Raw genomic sequence first — 22,137 nt, 5'->3', positions numbered from 1 at the left:
AGCTTGTGGGGCCTAAGCGGCAGTGGGGCGCGTCAGAAGGTTCTGCGAGCATCGGCAACTCAAGGCGAAGGGTACTGGAAAAGCATTCAATAAAAGCAGAATGTGCGGAGAGAAAATTGAGGGCGAGAATGAGGTCGTGGCGGCCATGAGCAATTACGATGAAGAGGACAAGAGTGCGGCGGCCGGCGATGCTGACGCGTGCCCTACACATGCCGATGATAGGCACAGTACCGCCATCCGCAACTTGGACGACGCGTTGCGACGCTGGGGTGAGGAGCTTGTTCAGCCGTCGTCGGAAGGCAGCACTCATAATTGAAAGATGTGCTCCTATATCGATGAGTGCCATGACACGATAGCCGTCAACGTCCACGTGAAGAAGCTTTCGGTTGGTGGGTAACGTGAGCAGAAGATTTGGGGGCAGGGTCGACAACGCAGCTTCACCTCTAGAAATTGCAGTGCCTAGTTTTTCAGCTGGATCCGGGAGGCGATAGGCGGCGAAGAGAAGCGGTGGGTTTGGGGCGAACGAGACTGATGGCGTCCAGATGAGGGCGAGCGACTGTAGCGAAGGTTTTGAGCCGGGGCATCAGCTGCAGTGGGTTCATGGCGGGTGGCATAGGGAACAGAAGGTCCAAAGGTGCGGGAATAAGTGGCGGCGTACGTTCGAGGAGGTGGTGGCCATCGGTTGCGGCAGTGACGGGCGAAGTGGCCGATGTGACACCAGTGGAAGCAGATCGGCCTGTCATCAGGGGTACGCCATTTGGACGCGTTGCGGCGAGATGTGGCAGAAAAGGACTCCGGGGGACGAGGAGGGCCGCTGGATAACTGGGGAACGCTGGGTTGAGCCGTGGTACACATCGTGTTCAGACCCATATTTTCAAATTCCTGTCTGACGACGGCCTGAATCATCGCAATGGTGGTTGCTGGCGAATCGGGAGGCGTCGTGGAGAAAGCTGGCGAACAGGCGGCCTGGAGTTCGCGGCGAATAATAGGGGTGACGTCGTCACAGGTGGAGGTCTGACGCTGTCGACCCTCACATGTCGACGTAGCAGCAGTGTTGGGTAGCCGCGCAATGTGGTGTGAGATACGGCGGCTCTTAGCTTGTTCAAGACGGCGGCATTTTTGATGATGGCGTCGATAGTCGAGACGTCGCCGAAAGCAAGCAAATTGAAAGCGTCGTCGGCGATGCCTTTTAGCACATGTGCCACTTTATGTGCTTTGGACATATTATCGTCAGGTTTGCGGCATAGAGCCAAGACGTCGAGGATTTAGGAAACCTACGGCTCCGTAGATGACTGAACACGAGACGCAAAAGCCTTTCTCGCGGCAGCCTTGCGCCCAATGGGTTCGCCGAACTGTGCCCGTAGCTTCTCTTTGAAACTGTCCCAACTGGTTATCTCGTCGTCATGCGTTTGGTGCCACACGCGTGAGGTGCCGCAGAGGTAAAAGATGACATTGGCGAGCATAATCGTTGGGTCGCACCTGTTAATAGCACTGGCGTGTTCATAGAGTTTGATCCAGTCGTCAACATCCTACCCCTCCAAGCCAGAGAAAACACCTGGGTCGCGATGTGGGGCGACCGTGACGATTGGAGCAGTGGGACAAGCCGAAGCCGTTGCAGAGGTGGGCGGCTCACTGGGAGGCATGGTGACAAGCTCGGTGTGCCGACCACTTCTGAGTTCCGTGGTGAGGACGGGGATCGCTGACCTCCACCAGATTGTTGCGTGTGGAAATACACAGACAGAAGGGGCTATTTACAGGCTATTTACACTGGAGCCAGGCAGCAAGGCCGACACTCGCTCGCGCCAAGCGCACCGATCAACTTCGTCCTTCTCGCGCCGGCTCGTTTCTTAAGCATCGCTGGATGATATCGTAATAATATAATATTTGAAGAGTCGTCCTGAAGAAACCAAAACTGAAACTAAATCCTGAGTTTTGTGTTTCTGCCACCTGGTGTAAGGGGTCGAAATCAGGGCCGGTATTTTGTAGCGATGCCTTTTCCGATTCTATGCCTTTTCAGGCTTTTCACGCTTGGCCACTGGTCAGAGCGACGGTCTGCCCACATTATCAACGTGATCAGGCGGCCGTGTGTGGTGGATCATAAGAACAGCATAGAATAAGGCATAAGGCAACGCTACAATATAGCGGTCCAGATCTACGTGGCGATAAAAAAATTGCTGTGGCTTAGCTAAGGTTAAGCCCAGGATGCGAAGCATACTAGCCTTTATTTTAGTTGTTGAACCACTGTTTAGCCTGGTGAACTGCTGTTGCTTGGCTATATTTGGTTCGGCTAGACGAAGAAACAACTCATGCGTTACTCTGCTTCGCCTTCAAGAGTGGAACGCGACAGCGTTCCCGTCGACCCGCCAAGGGGTGTAAGACAATGGGCTACGGCGCAGCGACTACGCGCCCCGCATTGGACGCGGTGAGCGTCGAGCAACGCAGCGTTCGGCACGGCAACGAAATGTGCGCCTGAGCAAGCGACGCACGCCTGAGCCTTAGAAACAGCTCGTTTCTAAGGCAACACCGCATTCACTAGAGGCGCTTTTGTACCGCTTTGAAGCATCGTTACTCGTGGCTCAGTGGTAGCGTCTCCGTCTCACACTCCGGAGACCCTGGTTCGATTCCCACCCAGCTCATCTTGCAAGAGTTGAGCCAAAGCCACCTAGAAACAAGCGCAGCTGCTTATATACCGCCGCGACGCCGCGAGCGACGGCGCGAGTTGGAGCCCGGTTTCTCCTCTGTCGTGACGTCACGGTGTCACGTGGTATTGAAGGCGACACCGCCGCGCCTGAGGAGCTGGGTTGAGCTCCAGTAATATGCTTCGCATAAAAGGAAAGATCGCGGCATGGAGCCCGCTCCCAGGATGACTCGGAATCATAGGTGCAAGCGCTTAAACTACTCGGCCACGACTTCCAACTGCGCCGCAAGGGATACGCTTGGGTTTTTAGAGATACCACGTGAACTTTCACGACTGTGTGTCAAAATTCGCTTTTGGGAACAATGTTACGCTATGTGTAGAGTGTCGCGATAGGCATGAATCGAAAGCTGCTTCTCCGGACTACATACACTGCAGTGACGTTTATGATAGACGCCGTACTTCTATCACATCTACCATTTTTGGCTCGAAAATCCAGTACGAACTTTAGTCGTTTCCATAGGCTTCCATTGCTGAATCTTTAACCGCTCTGGGAACAGAATTGTTGCTTGTCACATCGTGATCACTGCATTTGGCTCATGTCGGCTGTCTTCCAGAGCATGTCTGTCACCTGCCTTTTTTGATAATCGACCTGCAGCTTTTGTTATTCGCGACAAACCTGCTCGTGCCATTGAAAACGCGCAAGCTTCTTGCCGCGGCCGCTTGGGGCACTAAGTGGTACATCTCCAGAAAAGCTGGATATGACCGCTACTCGCGTTTAAAATAATAATATCTTGCACGATGCGCTGACTTTGAACACAAAAAGGGGGGCGTTTCAGTAGGCAGATTTTGGCAGCGCGTTTTGGTGATTTCTGCAACTCATTTCTTAAATCTTACGCACCTAAAAGCTGGTTGATGTGTCCGCAGTAGATTTTTTTTCCTGATCGCGCAGGGTAATTCAATATACAACCATTTCTAAACGGTTCTGGCGTCGTAGTTCCGGAAAGCACTAAGAAATATGGTACTATAGTACCATATTTTTCATACATCACATATTTATATTTATATTCATATGTGATATATCTATCATATATCATAATATATTGCCCTTTTGCTCCCTCGGTCAGGTGAAAGAAATCGACTGCAGTTCCTACGCAATACAGCACCCGTTATGAAATTCCATGCGCTCTCCTAGTAGCTGTGCAGCCGACATGGCTGACTTCCTCCTCGAAGATGTAATACTTCACGGCTCTCCTCGAGAACTGCTTACCGATCGAGGACGGTACTTTCTATCCAAAGTTGTTGAGAACATCTTGCACTACTACGCTACACAGCACAAGTTCACAACGGTGTATAACCCCTGGACGAACGAGCTGACCGAGCGTCTTATGAGGTCTATCACAGACATGCCCACCACGTACGTGTCCGCTGACCACAAGGACTAGGACGCCGCCCTCCCTTTTGAAACACTTGCGTAGAGCACGTCCCGGCATAATTTCGCAGGTGTCTCTCCATTTTTCTTTTATACGGTTGTGATCGTGCGCCTCCTTTGGGCACGCTCCTTCCCATTGCTCTTCACACGACGCCAGAATACGCCCGTGATGTTATCTCTAGAGCTGCAGATGCGCGTGAAATTGCACACTGGCGGCTCAACGCTTCGCAGGAAATGTGACGACGTGTCTAGGACACCCGCTACCGCGATGCCCATTTCAACCCTGGTTATATGGTCCTCCTGTGAACACTATCACAACACGTTGATCTTTGGGTGAAGTTGATTTCGCTTTATTCTGGCCCGTATCGTATCTTGCGCAAGCTAACCAACGTGACATGTGAAATTGAGCCTCTAGATGTCACCATGACGCGGTCTGCCTCTGACATCGTCCACGTCACAAGACTAAAGTCATATCGCTTGGACCCACCAAGCACCGGGACGGCGCCTTCGCCACCAGACGTCCTGCTACAAGGCGCTGTCAGCCATGAAGACGAAGAGAAAGAAGACGACGACGCTCGGTGATCTTCGTGTGGTTCGGTAGCCACCTTGAGTGGCATTCGAAGTGTCCTTCTGTATATAACCTGAAAACATATCATACGTCTTTTCCTCCCCGTAACAATATATCTTCAAATATTTCCTATATCAAACTCCCATTCACCACCAAATTCGATTTATTAAATGCTGCCCCCCAACACTGTGCCCCTGCAAGTGCACTTTTTCTAACGAGGCTGCGATAACTTTTTGCTTCATCGGTAACACATATTCATGCTGACTAAAAGGCAAAGTTCTGATCGCGGAAGAAAAATGAGCAAGGTATGTGTTTCAAGATACGAAGGGCTCGGGCACCAAGGGTCCTATTTGTGTTCCATAATACTGGACCATCATAACCATGCGATGTGTGAAGCAGGATAATAGTGGAAAGAACTAAACGTAGTGCAATTAAGCGTAGTAGCCGTGGACGTGGGTTATCGAAATAAAAATTGCCATTCTGCTACAAGAATGCAAAAAGTCCTCCCAGGCCAATAGAATATACACGGTCTACAATAAGTTAATTGCCCGCGATGTTTTCACTTGGTTGTTCTGGACACTGGGTGGTTCTAGTTCTCGGTATATTCCCGCTTTTCACGTTCTTGGGAGACTGCCCACAAAACGTGTGGAGTTCTCAGGTAAGCTTCAAATAGGCGCTTCAATAGGCAGACTGCAGTGACTCTTTCGAGCAGAGTATTTTCTCAACGGCGTGTGAAATGCATGTGAATAATATGTGGTTCACTATGGCTTCTCTTTTGAGTGGGCAGTGCTGACTTATGAAAAGAAAAGCTGTTAGAATAATTTTATTAGGGATGGAAATATCGCCACCTGCATGCCGCGCTCCTAAATATATAGGGTGTCTCAGCTAATTTTAGCAAGAGTTTAAAAATATGCGAATGCCACGTAGCTGGACAAAATGAAGGTAGTGTTGTTTGCCGTCGCTTGGAGATATCCAAATTATTTTATTTTCATTTTGCCTAATGAGATTATTATTCTTAAATAATCAACTTCTAAGATACTATAGTTACATGAAAAGCGTCAGTCACAAAATTGTCTAGCAACATGAAAAACTCCCGATACAGCTTTCTCTTGCTCAATACGTGCTGCATAAAAGTGTTTTTCCGAGTTTGAAAGAAGCCCGCAAATGCACGCAAGAATCCCGCGTGACTGGCCTCTCGAGGTACTTTTCGTGTATTCGCGGGCCACCTTCGCGCTCGAAAAAAAAACATTTATGTAGCATGTATTGTGCAAAGGCGCAATGAAAAAGAAAATAATTTGAGTGCCTTCAAGGAGGGGAGGGGGCAATGGCAAAGAATATTGCATTGGTTCTCTTCAGCTACGTGTCATTCCCCTATATTTGAACTCTCGCTAAAGTTAGGTGGGACACCCTGTATATAAGTCATTCAGTAACCTAAATGAGACTTAGCCGGATTCACTAGAAATTGGAATCAATAGCAGTGATGCGGTGCAGCGCCTCTACTCGGACTGAAAGTAAAAAAAGGCATTCAACGATTCAGAGCTATTTTTCGTCGCTTCGATCCGTCTGCTCCTGCTGAAGGGCACAGTGATGCCAGTGGAATCGGCATCGGAGGAGTGCTTGTGCAGCGCCACAACCATAAAGAGTATGTGGTTGCCTATGCTAGCCGTTCTCTCAGCAAGGCTGAATGAAACTACACTGTGAGAGAGCAAGAATGCTTCGGTCTGTTCAGAAGTTTTGTTGCTAGCTCTACTGGCACCCGTTCACCATTGTAACCGACCATCATTCCTTATGTTGGAATTTTACCCTCCGTGACCACTCCCATCGCCTAGCAGGCTGGGCTTTACGGCTCCAAGAATTTCAATTCATTGTTTCGTACAAAAGTGGAAAACGTCATGCCTACGCTGATGGCCTTTCTCGCCTTCCTCTGTCCACAGCGCAGGTTAACGCGGACAATCTCGACACCTGCTTTGCTGCTGTTTCTCACACGTTTCCTGACGCCACCGTTCTCCAGCGGGAACAGCGCAATGACTTAAGTTTGGACCCCTTGTTCGTCGATGTCTGCAGTTCTCAGACCAGTGGTCGCTTTTGTCTTCGTGAACGGCTGTTATACAAGGCAAATTACTCAGCAAGTGGCGCTGTATTTATTGTTTGTTCCCGAAAGCCTGCGATGTGACGTTCTCCGTGTCATGCATGATGATACGACGTCAGGCCATATTGGATTCATTCGCACCTGCGATAAGTGCCAGTGTCACAAGCGACCTACAAGCGCTCCGCAAGGTCTTTTTAATACTGTAGCGCCGCCTACTACACCTTGTGAGCAAGTCGTATCGACCTCCTTGGAGCATTTCCGCGATCTTTGAACAATAATCGCATGGTCACCGTTTCGTCGATCACCCTACTAGATACACGGAAACCGCTGCGATATCTTCCTCCACATCCGCTTGCGTCTCTGCCTTTTCGTTACGCTACGCAATTCTTCACCATGATCCGCCTCGCGTAATCATCAGCGGCCATGGTCGCCAATATGTTGCTGACGCTGTTGAAAAATTGCTTAGAGTGTGCACTTTGCAGTTCCGCTACTCAGCACCATATCATCCCCAGACGAATGGCCTTGTCAAACGTACCAACCATACCCCTGACCAACGTGCTAGTTATGTATCATCCAATCACAAGGACAGGGATCACATCTTATCGTTTATCACCTATGCTTACAATATATCAAAGCACGAAACCACGCACTCACACGGTTCTATCTGCTCTACGCTCGGGCACCGCGAAGCTGTCTCGATAATATTTTTCCCTTTCGCGCTCCTTACACAGGACTCAGTTGCCGATATTTTCTGCCGTGCTGAAGAAGCCCGACAAATTGCTCGTCTGCATACATTGGCATCACAAGATCGCTCCAAAGACCGGTATGACCGCCGCGATGAGTCAGTTTCATCCCAGAAAGGTGACGGTGTGGCTTGGACCCCTCAGCGCAGACGCGGGTCATGCCAAACGTTCTTGGCTCAGTATACGGTTCCTTCACAGTCATGTACTATATCAGTCATTTAACGTATGTGGTCGCTCATGTCAGGTCACCAGGATGCCGCTCTAGCGCTACTCAACTCGTGCATGTTGCGCGCCTCAAGCGATATCACACTCTGACTCAGCCCTAACTGCCATAGTGGGCTTCGTCTGCGAAAAGGGGGATGTGACGCGTTGGTTGAGGCGAAAGGAAGAGGAAGAAAGTGACGGATGTTTTTGGTGTGGAGCGCAGAACGAAACCGTTGCTGGACTGTTTTTCCTAAACTCATCTGTCTCACATCCCGCATCTGTAAATAAACGAGCCGCGTCCGTAAAAATATATTTACAAAATATTGGCGAAGAAAGCTACGGAAAGAAAAGGTGTCCGATCCGGTCCACGTGTAGGCGTCCCCCCATCGTCGTCTTCATCACTCTGCCAAACCTCGCGTTCATCCATGTAGCGCTCGCTCCACAACAATACGAACAAATATTTTCATAATAATACGATTCGCTTAGCGAGCTTAGATCTCGCGCTTTGCTTCCTCGCGCAGAACTGTATGACGCCATTGTTATTAATTACCACTAAAATATCAGTTATATTAGTTAACGAGATTCACCGTTCTGAAAAATCTAGAAGGTAAGCATTTTGTAACAGCAATAAAAAGTTATAAACTATTCCTGCACTTACCTCGATTGCAGGTGGCCACGCATTGGTAAAGGGTTGGAAAGTAGCCTCCCCTATCTGGACAAAATATTGTAATTTGCTGGCACAGTCTTGCGTTCCTGTTGTACACGTATCCAACTTCAGTACCGCCGCAGTCTGGTCGATTGTTAAAATTTGGTGTCTTGCAGGCTTTGTTCAGGTTTGGACTTGCGCTATCGAAGTCTCTGGTATTCTCAGATGCACTTCCTTAAATGAGATATGGTTCGCCTCGTGAGTACCACTATTGATGTATATTACAAGTACTTGAAAGGCCTAAAGACACCACAGGAAGTAGCTTAGAGAAAAACAATACAGTGCAATAAATTAAAAAAAATATTCCAGCAAGCAGTCATAATAGTGTACGGAAGTCCAGAAGTATAGGTCTTGTGTAGCAATACATTTGGTACAACGTAGGGAAACGTTGCTGACTTTTCCGACGAAAGGCTATTTTTAACAATAAAACACGCTGAAACAAAATTTTGGTAGAGTGATTCATTGGTGCAAAAAAAGGAATTCTAGGTATGAAACCAATTAGAATGCAAAAGAACGAGGAGGATAATTTTGTTCAAGTGAAATAATAGGTGGCCGGTCGGAAAAACAGAATAAGTTATACCATTAATTGACACCATCACGGCAGATGTAGCAAGGAATACGTGAAGACTACGCATGTCGGTTCGTCAGCAGAAACCACTGCACCTGTTAATAAATAGAACTTGTGTAAATAAATAAAGAAATAACGAAACAGTGATAGATAGCCCTCTTTAAAAGGCACATTAGGTGCAACCCACATGACGCCAGTTACTATAAATACAATTGTGTACAAGCGAAAGGCACTGCGTTAGCGATGGTTGATGACACCTTTCTGGTAATACCATGCGAGATAAGTTCGTGCACTCATACTGCCACAGCAAAAACACAAGCGGTAGTAGCAGCGATACCATATATTCCGGTAACACTTATTACTGAACTCATCATATTTACCGACGCAATATCAGCATCTATGCCTACCCCAACTAACCCAAACCTTATCTTACCTAACACTTACCCCAACCTAAAACAAAGAAAAAAATTATAGGCCTGTCTCCATTCATAAGTAAAGGCTGTCTGGTTGGATTATGAGTGGACGTTAGGGCAATAACAAGGTAATCAGTTTACCTGTCAAGTGGGACTCCAGACTTCCAACGGAACGCGACAGAATTTACTAGCCTTAGCAACTCCTCTACCACACTCGTTCTCTTATAAGGACTAGGGCTGGGTATACGTTAAGCTTCCCAGACGCAATACAATTGCTGAAAAGCACACTCGTTGGGCAAGCTCGCCCATGCACCTCACTCACTCCAGAATACAACCACCTTATTTGAGACCAACTCACAGGAAACCCTTTCGCTGTAGCCACTATGGTGTCTATGCGATGACCCCACACAACCTATGACGCCTCCAAACACTACTTGTTTTACCCATACGGTTAGAACTCCCAGTCATCTCTTCTGCGGAGCGGCTTACCACCACAACCAAAATTGACAACCAACTCATTGCGTACTTCATCGGCAAAGCGCTGAAGACGCCGCAAGTGACACCCTATGCTATAGGCGTAAATGCGTTTCTTCAGTCTGTTGAAATTTTTTTAACGTTGTAGCATTCTTTGGGTACCTCCCGCACTATCGGAAGCTATCTATCTATGTTTGTTTGTATGTTTCTATGCTACGGTTTTCCCCCCTACATGTGTCACTGGATAGCCAGTGGTCGAGTGAGCAATGCATCGGTCTGCTGTGTTGGATGTAACACGATTCTATACTAACCGTTGGACCAATTTGGGTTCCTGAGTATGTGGCAATGTGAACATATGGGCAGCTCGTCAAAGAACCTCACTCACGCAGGCGTGGGTCACCATAGACGCGGGAACGGCTAAATACTGTTCGAAGAAATTCTTGCACGCCGACATGGACTAGCGGGTATGTGTCATTCGGTCTTTGTGGGTATGAACTTCATTTAAGCAAACTTCGGTCGTTTGGTATGTGCCGGTAGGTGTGTGCCGCAGCGGAATGAATATATTTAATGCCAACTTGGGTAAGTAGGTGTATACCACTGGGAATGTGCCACTCTACAATGGCGACAAAGGCACCGTAAATTTCTGCGATGCAGAACGGAATCAAACCCACGACACAATGGTTGCTCAAGTACATAGAGCAACCCCACGCATTAGCAGACTGCGCCACCGAGGTACTAGTAGCGGGTCTCTTCATTGCACGTGGTTAACGCCAATGCTTTAGCGAGCTGGGCCATTAATGCAATGGGTACGTGCCACACTTCAATGAGCCCCTCACCAACTTGGGTGACTGAGTACGTGCCACTGTGTGCGCGGTAAGCGAGGGAACAATTCTCACTGTTTACAGGCACCGGTGCGTCACGCTTCTTGTCTCAGAGGCCACGCGCAGACTTCTTCGCAGTGCCACTAGATGGCGCAGCGCGTCCAGAAGGAAGCGTGGGAGGAGGCTTCGGTTACTGCATGACGCTTTCTCAGCGTTCGCATGCACCGGCGTGCAATGCGATTCGGACTCCATGCGCAGGCTTTTCGGCCGCAGCTCTTGATGACACCGAGTGTTCTTAGGGAAGCACAAAACAGAAGACCCGCTGCTGTACAGGCCTCATACATAACAAATTTTGACGTTGGAAATAAGTTGTCTTGGCATAGTGATTCAATGCTAAGATATTGATGTCGAGAGTCTTCATGAAATCTATGTCGTCTATGGCGGCCTGTCTCCGACATACCAGAACATTACCCAAGAAGGTCACACAGGAAGGTTATAGAAACAACGCCATACAAGTTAGTAGCACGATAGATAGAATAAACTTTAATGTCCAACGAATAAGGTGATCTACCCACCCCCCGACACGCAGGTCAGGGAGCTAGTACCGCCGCCTCGGATGCGGGCTGGGAGGTCTTGGGTCCCAGCAGCCTCTTCAGCCAGTTGGACGAGCCGGAGCTGGAGCTCAGAGTCCGAGCTGCGCAGCAGGGTCTCCCAGGTGTCTCTACTACCTATTTTGTGCGTTCCCCCGGCAGAGTACGGACATTCCCATATTATGTGGTCGAGGATCCCTCTCGCCTCACAAAAATTACATCTATCGCTCCTGGCCTCGGGGAACATGTGGTTCGCCATAACCGGATGCGGATATGTATAAGTTTGTAGTCGTCTCCACGCGACTGCTTGTCTGTTTAATTTTGCGCCTGGCGGGGATACCAGTCTACGAGCAAATCTATAATGCTGCGTGATCTCCCCATATTTTAGCATGTGCTCTGCGCTCCCTCGGTCATCGAGGGGCCCCGTAGCGGCTCGGCGGTAGAGATATCGAGCCAGCTCGTGGGCCGCCTCGTTGCCGGGGACGGCTTCGTGCGCCGGAGTCCAAATTATTTGAATTTTTCTATCTAGCTTTCTCAGGCCTAGGATTCTGGCCGCTAAAGGCGAGATCTTTCCCTTGCTAAAATTTTGTATGGCAGTTTTGCTGTCACTGATCACAAATTTCGCGTCCGTTCCAGCGCAAGCTAATGCGATCGCAATTTTCTCGGCAACCTCTATGTTGGGTCCGCGCAGAGTGACAGCGGTCACGGGAATACTCCGGCCGCTGACGGCCGTTGCCACCGTAAAACTGCCGCTACCTCCCGCCGCGTCTACATAGGCCACCTCATGTTCCGAGATATTACCCAATCTAATTTTTAATGCTTCGGCTCCTTTATGCCTCCTGTCTTTGCTCTGTTCCGGGTGCATGTTTTTTGGCAGGGGAGGGGGGATAATCAGATTTTTTCTAACTTCCCTATCTACTTCCACCTGTTGGGTGGGGCCTCTGTCCGGATTTATTCCAACTTTGGCCAATATGGCTCTTCCTGTCCTCGTGGTGCTAAGTCTCTCAATTTAAGAGGTTCGCACCGCTTCCGCCAGTTCTACCCATGTGTTGTGCACTCCTAGAGCCATCAGTCTCTCTGTTGGTGTACACATGGGCAGTCCCAGCGCTCGTTTTACGCATTTTCTCATTAGAATAAATCTTTTCTCTTTCCACCACTTTCAAATTGAGATATGGCGTTGCATAGCTCACCCGGCTGAATATGTACGCCTGTATTAGTTTAATTAAATTTTTCTCCTTCAGCCCTCGGCATTTGCTGGCCACCCGCCTAATTAGGCTCAGGGTCCGTATTGCGTGATTCTGCAGCCTCTTGATGGTCTCGCCATTGTGGCCGTGTGACTGGAGAATCAGGCCCAAGATTCTAATTTGCTCGACTATTGGTACCTCTTTACCCGCCACCTTAATTTTGATCCCCGACGGTGCCTTGCACCTTAAGTGTGTCGGATTGTATATAAACAATTCTGATTTCTGCGGCGAGCATGCTAGGCTTCTCTCGGCCGCGTAATCGACTATGATGTCGGTGGCGGCCTGGAGCAGGCTTTCGACGGCTGAATCACCTGCCCGGTTGACACAGAGGGTGATATCATCGGCATATATCATCATCATCATCATCATCATCATCACCATCATCAGCCTGGTTACGCCCAATGCAGGGTAAAGGCCTCTCCCATACTTCTCCAACTACCCCGGTCATGTACTAATTGTGGCCATGTTGTCCCTGCAAACTTCATAATCTCATCCGCCCACCTAACTCTCTGCCGCCCCCTGCTACGCTTCCCTTCTCTTGGAATCCAGTCCGTAACCCTTAATGACCATCGCTTATCTTCCCTCCTCATTACGTGTCCTCCCCATGTCCCCATTACTTTTTCTTGATTTCAACTTAGATGTCGTTAACTCGCGTTTGTTCCCTCACCCAATCTTCTCTTTTCTTATCCCTTAACGTTACACCTATCATTCTTCTTTCTATAGCTCGTTGCGTCGTCCTCAATTTAAGTAGAACCCTTTTCGTAAGCCTCCAGGTTTCTGCCCCGTACGTGAGCACTCGTAAGACAAAGCTGTTATAAACCTTTCTCTAGAGGGATAATGACAATCTGCTGTTCATGACCTGAGAATGCCTGCTAAACGCACCCCAGCCCATTCTTATTCTTCTGATTATTTCAGTCTCGTGATCCGGATCCGCAGTCACTACCTGTCCTAAGTAGATATATTCCCTTACCACTTCCAGTGCCTCACTACCTATCGTAAACTGTTCTTCTCTTCCGAGACTGTTAAACATTACTTTAGTTTTCTGCAGATTCACTTTTAGACCCACCCTTCGGCTTTGCCTCTCCAGGTCAGTGAGCATGCGTTGCAGTAGGTCCTCTGAGTTACTAAGCAAGGCAATATCATCAGCGAATCGCAAGTTACTAAGGCATTCTCCATTAACTTTTATCCCCAATTCTTCTCAATCCAGGTCTCTGAATACCTCCTGTAAACAGGCCGTGAATAGCATTGGAGGGATCGTATCTCCCTGCCTGATGCTTTTCTTTATTGCGATTTTGTTGCTTTCTTTATGGAGGACTACGGCGGCGGTGGAGCCGCTATAGATATGTTTCAGTATCTTTACATACGGCTCGTCTACACCCTGATTCCGCAATGCCTCCATGACTGCTGAGGTTTCGACTGAATCAAACGCTTTCTCGTAATGAATGAAACCTATATATAAAGGTTGGTTATATTCCGCCCATTTTTCTATCACCTGATTGGTAGTGTGAATATGGTCTATTGTTGAGTAGCCTTTACGGAATCCTGCCTGGTCCTTTTGTTGACGGAAGTCCAAGGTATTCCTGATTCTATTTGCAATTACCATCCGCATATATACTAAATTTTAATTCCTCGAGCTTTGCCAATTGCTCGGGGAGTTCTCTCATAGCCACGTTGAAGAGTAGAGGAGGCAGCACTGATCCCTGGGGCGTACCCTTACTCCCTAGCTCAATTGTGGGAGATTCCAGCGTTTGGAACCTCATGCAAGCTGTTCTTCCCATCAGGAATTACCTGATGTATCGTTATGTCCTGGTACCTACATTAATCTTGTTCAGCCCTTCCAGGACCGCCTCATGCTTTACGTTGTAAAAAGCCTTCGTGAGGTCCAGTCCTAGAATTGCTTTTGCATCTTTAGACCTTGAGTCTATTATATCATGTTTGATTTGGAGCTTGACGTCCTGCGTACACAAGTGAGGTCGGAACCCGACCATCTCATGTGGCCACAGATCACCCTGATCCATAAAGCCCATCAGTCTGGTCTGGACGACGTGCTCCCTCAATTTTCCCACGCATGAAGTTAAGAAAATTGGCCTTAAGTTTTCCAATTGCGGAGGCTTTCCAGGTTTTGGTATTAAAATAATCCTTGCCTTCTTCCACTGTTGTGGGAGCTTGCCTTTTTCTCAACATTCCTGCATGTACTTCGTTAGATAACTAATTGAACCATCGTCTAAGTACCTGAGCATTTTGTTCGTTACCCGGTCAGGGTCCGGAGCCGAAGCAGTGTCGAGACGGGATGAATTGTCAGCGAAGTAAGCGTGAGCTAGAGTAAGGCTGCTATCATGGCCTGCAGCTACAACGTAACTTGATACTATGTCTGTGAGGGCCTTCTTCGAAAATTTAATGAGGCCATTGGCTTCTGGATAGTAGAGCCTTGTAACCTGATGCTGGATAGAGCGGAGGCCGATGACACCATCGATAACCGTTGAAAAAAAAAAGTACAGCTACGATTTATGACTTTTTGACAAGAAACCTCGTCGTTCTGTTGCAACTTGTAGAAGGAAGTCGGCCATATTAGTAGCGCCACGAATCCGAAAACCTGATCCTCGGAACTGTAAGAACAAAGTCACAAGAAGACACTTGTTTCTAGATGCATATTTCTGAAACAGGCCAAGTAAGCGCAAGCCAACGCCATGGCAACGCTCTTTCGGTACGTGGACTAGCTGCAGGCATGTAGTGGGAAGCAGGCATGGTTGCTTGCGACGGTGGCATAGTGCAGAAGCTGTAATGTATCGCTGTATGGAATAAGCAATGCCCGGCCTACAAAAGAGAAAAACGACGGCGTCCTCGATTTTAGGCCTCAGTTGGGCCATGGCGTTTGGAAGTGCATGCGCCATGATGCTCGTTTCAAACTAATTACCACAGGTGTGAAACCTTAAGCATAACAAGGAAATTGGAGCCTGCTAAGCGAACATAATGACGTTACATAATACCGTCTTAGAGGGCGTAGGATAGCATCGAGCCGCGTGTCTTAAAAGAATCGATGAATACTTTGAGCGTGCTGTCATGACATTACTCACTGGTGAGGCTGAGGAGCTGCGATACGGAGAAAAGGCAAAGAGCGCTGTCTATATCAAAATGCTCAGTGTTGTCGAATGTGTAATGCGGCGAAGTATCAGCGTCGTAGTGCAGGCGCTCAGATTTGTAAATAATGGAATGAGAAAACATTCGGAGCCTCAGAGCCTGAAGAGTAAGCTGGCCCGTAGGGTTTTTAGGTATGAAAACCAGCAGAGAGCATGATGTTCCGTCAGTGCAGAGAAAGAACGATCGCAGAGGTAGCATCAGAAGTTCACAACGACCCAGGAAAGAGCAAGGCATTCCTGTTCTCTAAAGCGCGACTGGAACAAGCAATAACGCAGTCCTAATGATGTTGACACAGAGGCAGCCGATTGTCTTGGCAATCATCGCTAAGATTTGTACACAAATATTTAACACCTTGAGCGCCCAAGTGGTCGAAGATTGTGGGAGAGGCCGAAAGGGTGAAGACACGAGAAAAAGTAGCGGCTTCTGAGAGATACCACGTAGAGGGTTTCTTCTTCCAATAAATCAGTAAGCGGTCGAGCAACTGCCGCCAAATTATCACCAAAATTTGAACTCATGTGGCTTACTTTTAAACCGCAAGTCTCTGGTTGCACAAATTTATTCAAAGACAGATTGCTCTCCAAATGTTTCCACAAGATAGCCCAGGAAAGTAGTTAGGTGGTGGCCAGAATGACATCACAATTAGTTGTGTTACAGCCTGGCATTGCGAGAAAACTTCAAATATGGCAAAGAAACACTCAAGTTGAGAGTTCAAGGATCGCTACAAGATGTTCACGCAATGAATGTAGCACAGACAAGTGAACAATTTAAAACTCTAAAACAGAGACTCAGTCAAGCGTGCCAAGGTGGCTGGAGCGTCGCATATTTACAAAGGCGCCACGGAAAATTTTCACTGGCCATAGGATTTCATAAAAGCGCTCTTTTCTCTTTCCATATCGTCGACAGCAATCTGCGTTATTCAGAGAAAAAATCGACTGAAGTAGGGGGCACCATAGATGAAGTAAAAGACGTCGTCTATACTTCATAGTGGGTAGGAGTTTCTCACAGAGATTTTTTTTTAAATGAGAGGGCTCCACACAGACGCACAATGTTCCGCTGTGGTTTTTACCCTACACCACTGGTTGCGCCGAGGCGCTGGAAAAAGACTGAATGATGCTTTTATTGAGCAGCTTGATTACTTTAGATTTATAGACATGGTGTTTCGATGAAGATACTCGATATATACTTCATCGAATAGGCGTAGCCTCCCCTGCAAAAATGCGATGCTTGACAGCGGGCATCTTGTATAAGATGTGACAATGCCAGTGATATATTTAAATTAAATTCTGCGGTATTACGAGCCAAACCAACGATCAATTTTAAGTCCCACCATAGTGGTTGACTCAGGATTTATTATGCCCACCTGTGGTTCTGTGATTTACTGTTCATGTCAACTAAGAAACTGTAGTGAGGCAAGATATCCTCACCCAAGATGGCGTGGGCAAAATCAGCAATTAGAAAAATTATTCAGAATGTCCGGCGCAGGTCGATGCTGAGGGGCAGTGCTTGTTCCCCATAGAGGGTGATGCAGTTCTTATTGGCAGCTTGTGGTATTGATTGGACTTGCCGGAACTTGTGAATTACAGCTGTGAAAGGGATGACACTGACATCCACACCAGTATCCAAGAGAACACGCATACCTGTCCTTTTGTCAATCAAGGAGAATAACAGGCTGACTTGGGCCGGGCACCAGTCGCCGCTTCTAGTGGTGCTGCGTAAAGCCCCTTAAACTTCGTAAAGTAGCAACACTCTCCTCCTCCGCCTCCGCTCCTCCTCGTTTCTCCTCTCTTTCACGCTCCCTCCTCGACCAGGCGCCGCCTACACTGCTCGAGCATAGCAATTGCGCGAACATGCGCTCCTTGCCATTCCGTAGACGTTTCTCGAGCTAAAATGGCGTTGATGCACGGCGCTAGGACCCACGTGATGCTATTAGGCCAATAGCGACACGGTGTCGGCCTTGGCCAGAGCGCGGGAGCAGGAGGAGGCATTCATCAAATCATGGCACTACCTTAGGAAGTTTAAGGGGCTTTAGTGCTACGGGGAGTTCTCCTGAAAACTGCAGGGGGCCGTGCATTTTCGTACAGCGTTACTGAAGGTAAAACGGTACCAGCATTTTCCTTGCCGTGATGAGGGCGGCGAGCGGTTGCGCGAGGAAGAGCGGCCGCGCGGTGAAGAGCGCCGGCGTTCAGTAGATCGAGCGGCGGTCTTGTTTGACAGTTTGCAGATCTCCTCGCGGAATTCACCATGCAGGCTTTGTCGGGAGGGCGAGGATGGCAGAATGGAGCCATCTGAACGTTCCACGAGTTTTATCGATGCGTACATGACGGAGTCGGCAAGTTAGGCTAGCTGGGGCATGGGCAACCTGCTAGCGGTCGCCAGAACCATGCGGATGGAGGTGGGCAAACATTGAAGCAATAATCCTCGAAGCAAATCTTGATTGAAGGTGGCCGCCTTTTCTCCGAGGAGCTGTTGAAATCGACGCAGAAGCTGGGAAGCTTTGCAGTCGCCGAGGTTTTAAATTTTGAGAAACTGCTGTTGCCATTGCTGTTCCGAAATTGTCGATCGTTTGACGAGTTCGCCCCTGAGGATGTCGAAAGGGTCTGTCACCGGGGGTTGAAGGATCAAGTTTAAAAGTGGGGTGGCAATTTCAGGCGGAAACGAGGATACGAGAAAGTTGAATTTCCTAGTTCGCAACGTGACTCGCGCGATGAGCAACTGGCTCTAAACTTCAGCGATCCTGAGTAGGGGGGTCCACCGGCCAGTACTGCGGTAACCTCAGCGAAAGAGCAGCCACGTCGCGCTGTGGGTAGGCGTTGTTCGATCTCCGTTATTCGTGATGGTGGTTCCGCGCTGATCATTAGAAGCATTGCTGCTCTCGTTAGCCATGTCCGCTGTCCATGGTCAGCAATCTTGCGGCGTGCAAAATCAGTGACGACGATGAGCCACAGTAAACAATAGTACATTTTTCCTGAGCGGAAGGCACTAGTTGACGGTAATTAAATCTTGTGACGTGCAAAATCAGTGATGAAGATGAGCTGCGATAAACAGGAGTATCTTTTTGCTGAGCAGAAGGCCCTAGCTGACAGTTATTAAATCTTGTGCTGTCGAAAATCAGTGATGACGATGAGCCACAATAAAAAGTAACATATTTTTACTGAGCAGAAGGTCCTAGCTGATGGTCATTAAATCTTGCGACGCACATATCAGTGATGACCCTGAGCCACAATAAACAGGAGTATATTTTTACTGAGCAGAAGGCCCTAGCGGACACTCATTAGATCTTCTGGCGGGCAAAATCACTAATGACGTCATTCCACAATAAAAAGGATCATGTTTTTCTGAAAAGAAGGTTCTAGCTGATGGTCTTTCCTCGGCCGATAAATCTCCCGGCCCTGTTGAACCGGCCACTCATTATCTAAGCCATGCACTCGCTTCACTTTCGAGGCAATGACCTAACCCTAGCCAGACGCCGTTCTCCTCATCCTCCTCGACGTGGATGCTACTACAAACGAGCCCCTAAATGAGAAAGTCCTGTCAACAGTACGGCCATTCGCGTCGCAGCTGACTCGTGCTGGTGTTGAGACGAGGAACATTCTAAACGGTAATTGGAAGGTAGCACTCATGATGTAATGGTGTGCACTTGTCCCGATCAGCGAAGTGAGTGTAACAACGTCGACGTCAGCGCTAATACGGTTTTCATTGGCGCATAACGTGAGCCATGCACGTGAAGTCAAGGTCAATAACACAGGTTCAACTCCGAATTCTGCAGTGCCTAGTTTCCCCGTTTGGTGTGGGAATGATTGGACGAAAAAGAAAAGTGAAGGCCCTCGACAAAATGAGACCGATGAAGTCGGGAGAAGGCGACCAACCGTAGCAAAGGCTAGAAACCGAGGCATTGGCTACACGAAGTTCATGACGACTGGCATTGCACGCAGTCACTTTAGATGAATGGCGGTAAGCTCTGGAGTATCACTGAGGTGTTGGTCGCTATCCTTTTTGGTAGTCATGAGCAATGGGGTGAGATTATCAGAAGTTAAAAAAATCACGCCACAGCTCATCTAGCGATGATTGTCCGTGGCAATGCCTACAGCAATCGAACAATTGAGCGACAGATCATATTTATAAGTAACATTTATTTAGCCTGTGTAGTTCTAATTATTATACTTCCGTTGCTTCGGCTATGTGAGACATACTCTGATATTGTCTTCTTTTGCTATTACACTGTCTTTCAGTGGTCACCCACGAACACAAAGGCACGATGAAAACTGTACGACGCCAACGCATTGGTGATGGAATGCCGAATAGGAAAATCATCATCCATCGAACGACCAAGGTGTATAACGACGAATACCTGATTACAATGACATGGTGACGGTGTTATAAGCAGGATGGAGTCACGGCAATGGTATGACGACAACCTGAGGAACGGGATTAACGGCAGTGGTACGTATGACCAAGACCGCATCACGATGACGCTATCACAACGAACGCATGATAGCATCTGTGTGACGATGACGCAATCAGGATGATGGCATGACAAGAGCGGCATAATCACGGCTGCATGACACCGAATGGCGAACAACGAATGACGTTGATGGCTCGACAAAGGAAGTAGTACGATGACGGCGTGATTGTATGGGATGATGATACTGAAGTGATTACAGTGGTGAGAGGGCAACGTGACGACGATGGAACGAAAACGATGGCATCAGGAGGGTCCGGTATCGAAGTTACAGTGGTGTTATGGTAACGACGGCGATCGAACCCTGACGACGGTGTAACAACGAATGAACATAGATGACTGTATGATGACAGTGACGACAGTGATGACAGTGACGATGATGACATGACAGTCACATAAGAACAATGAAGTGACAACGGAGTGATGATGACTGTGTGACGAAACTTGTATCACGACGATGGTGCAACGACGATGGCACGAGGAGAGTCGGACGACGCAGCTTTAGTGAAGATCATGGCACGATTACGACGACATTACGCAACAATCTGATAATAGAGACATGAGAGTGACTGTCTGGGCTACTCGGGCATGACAAGGGCGGCATAATCACGATTGAATGTCGGCAGTACGACAGCACTATAATGACGAAGATATATTGATATTTATAGAAAGAGGAAGGTGGTATGACGACGGCATTATAACAATGGGACGACGTCACTAAAGTTATTTATTTATTTATTTATTTATACATACTGCAGCCTCGGTGAGGCTATTGGAGGAGTGGGTAGTGAAAGAAAAGGAAAGCAAGGAAACGAGATACAGGCACAAAAAATATGAATATCGAGTATATGTAATTGCTTTCAAAAATTCTTGCATAGGTAAAGAGCGGATGCTTCCAGGCAGTGAATTCCATAGTTCAATGGCCAGTTGAAAGAAGCTGTGCTTGAACATCTCCGTTCGGCAAAAGAAAGGGATAAGGCTGAGATTATGAGAACTCCTAGTGACAGAAGGTGAACTAAAGTTCAAATAATTATCTAGTGTGTCAAGGCGCTCAGAATAAATCAGCGTGTGTAAATATTTCATGCATTCTAAGCGGCGGCGAGATGAAAGAACTGTAAGACCTGTAGCTGTATAATGGGAAGAAGGGGAAAAATTTCGGCTGTAGTTGCGAAAAATAAAGCGCACTGATTTCTTTTGGACTGATTCTAACTTTTTAATATCGGATTTCTTATGAGGATTCCATACGATGCAGCCATAATCAAGAATGGGGCGGATAAGTGTTTTATACGTCATCAGTTTGGTATCCTTTGGAGCCTTACGCAATGAATGATGGAGGTAACCGAGACGCCTAAAAGCTTTGTTACATATGATGTCAATGTGTTTTGACCATGACATGTCATGGGAGAAATGAAGACCAAGGTATTTAAATTCGCTTACTCTTTTTAAATCTTGACCATGGAAAGTGTACGTGAAAAGTGATAGAGATGGGCGTCTGGAGAATGACATGGAAACAGTTTTAGAGAAATTAATGTTCATTTGCCATTCCTTGCACCACCTACAAAATTTTGCAAAGTAGTCATTAAGTAAATCATGATCCATTGGTGTGTTAATACTATGATAGAGGACGCAATCATCAGCGTAAAGACGAATACTAACGGACACGCAATGCGGCAAGTCATTATTATATAATAAGAAAAGAAGCGGGCCTAAAACGGAACCTTGTGGGACGTCGGATGAAACACTGACAGGAGAGGAAATAGAGTCGTTAAATTGCACAGACTGAGAACGCTGGGTTAGGAAGCTATGTATCCAACCAACCAGGGAAGGGTTAATTAGAATGGAGTTAAGCTTGTAGAGGAGTTTTGGGTGTGGAACGGTGTCGAAAGCTTTGAATAAGTCAACAAAAATGCCGTCCGCCTGTCCGCCTAAACCTAATGACTGACAAATATCGTGCGTGAATTCGATTAGTTGGGTAGTGGTGCTATATCCGCGACGGAAACCATGTTGGTAATTGGATAGGATATTGTGGCTTTCAAGAAATTCCGTGATGTGT

General features: G+C 47.7%; 1 protein-coding gene across 3 annotated transcripts in view; it reads right to left on the bottom strand.

Annotated features, from left to right (window-relative positions):
* LOC142589030 (uncharacterized) overlaps window positions 1–22,137 on the bottom strand; it is a 147,501-nt gene that overhangs the window by 108,164 nt on the left and 17,200 nt on the right. For 2 of the 3 annotated variants that reach the window (XM_075700825.1, XM_075700826.1), the window contains 2 exons: window positions 8,958–9,040; window positions 8,330–8,551 (listed from right to left, as the gene is read on the bottom strand). The exons of the other annotated variant lie outside the window; for it this stretch is intronic. In XM_075700825.1, coding sequence (XP_075556940.1) covers window positions 8,330–8,551; window positions 8,958–9,012 — 277 coding nt within the window. In that variant the 5' untranslated portion in view covers window positions 9,013–9,040. The remainder of the gene's footprint in view (window positions 1–8,329; window positions 8,552–8,957; window positions 9,041–22,137) is intronic. 3 annotated transcript variants of the gene reach the window in all.

Source organism: Dermacentor variabilis, chromosome 7 (assembly GCF_050947875.1).
Source record: "Dermacentor variabilis isolate Ectoservices chromosome 7, ASM5094787v1, whole genome shotgun sequence".
Lineage (NCBI taxonomy): Eukaryota > Metazoa > Arthropoda > Arachnida > Ixodida > Ixodidae > Dermacentor > Dermacentor variabilis.
This window is presented reverse-complemented; position numbering and strand designations above follow the sequence as displayed.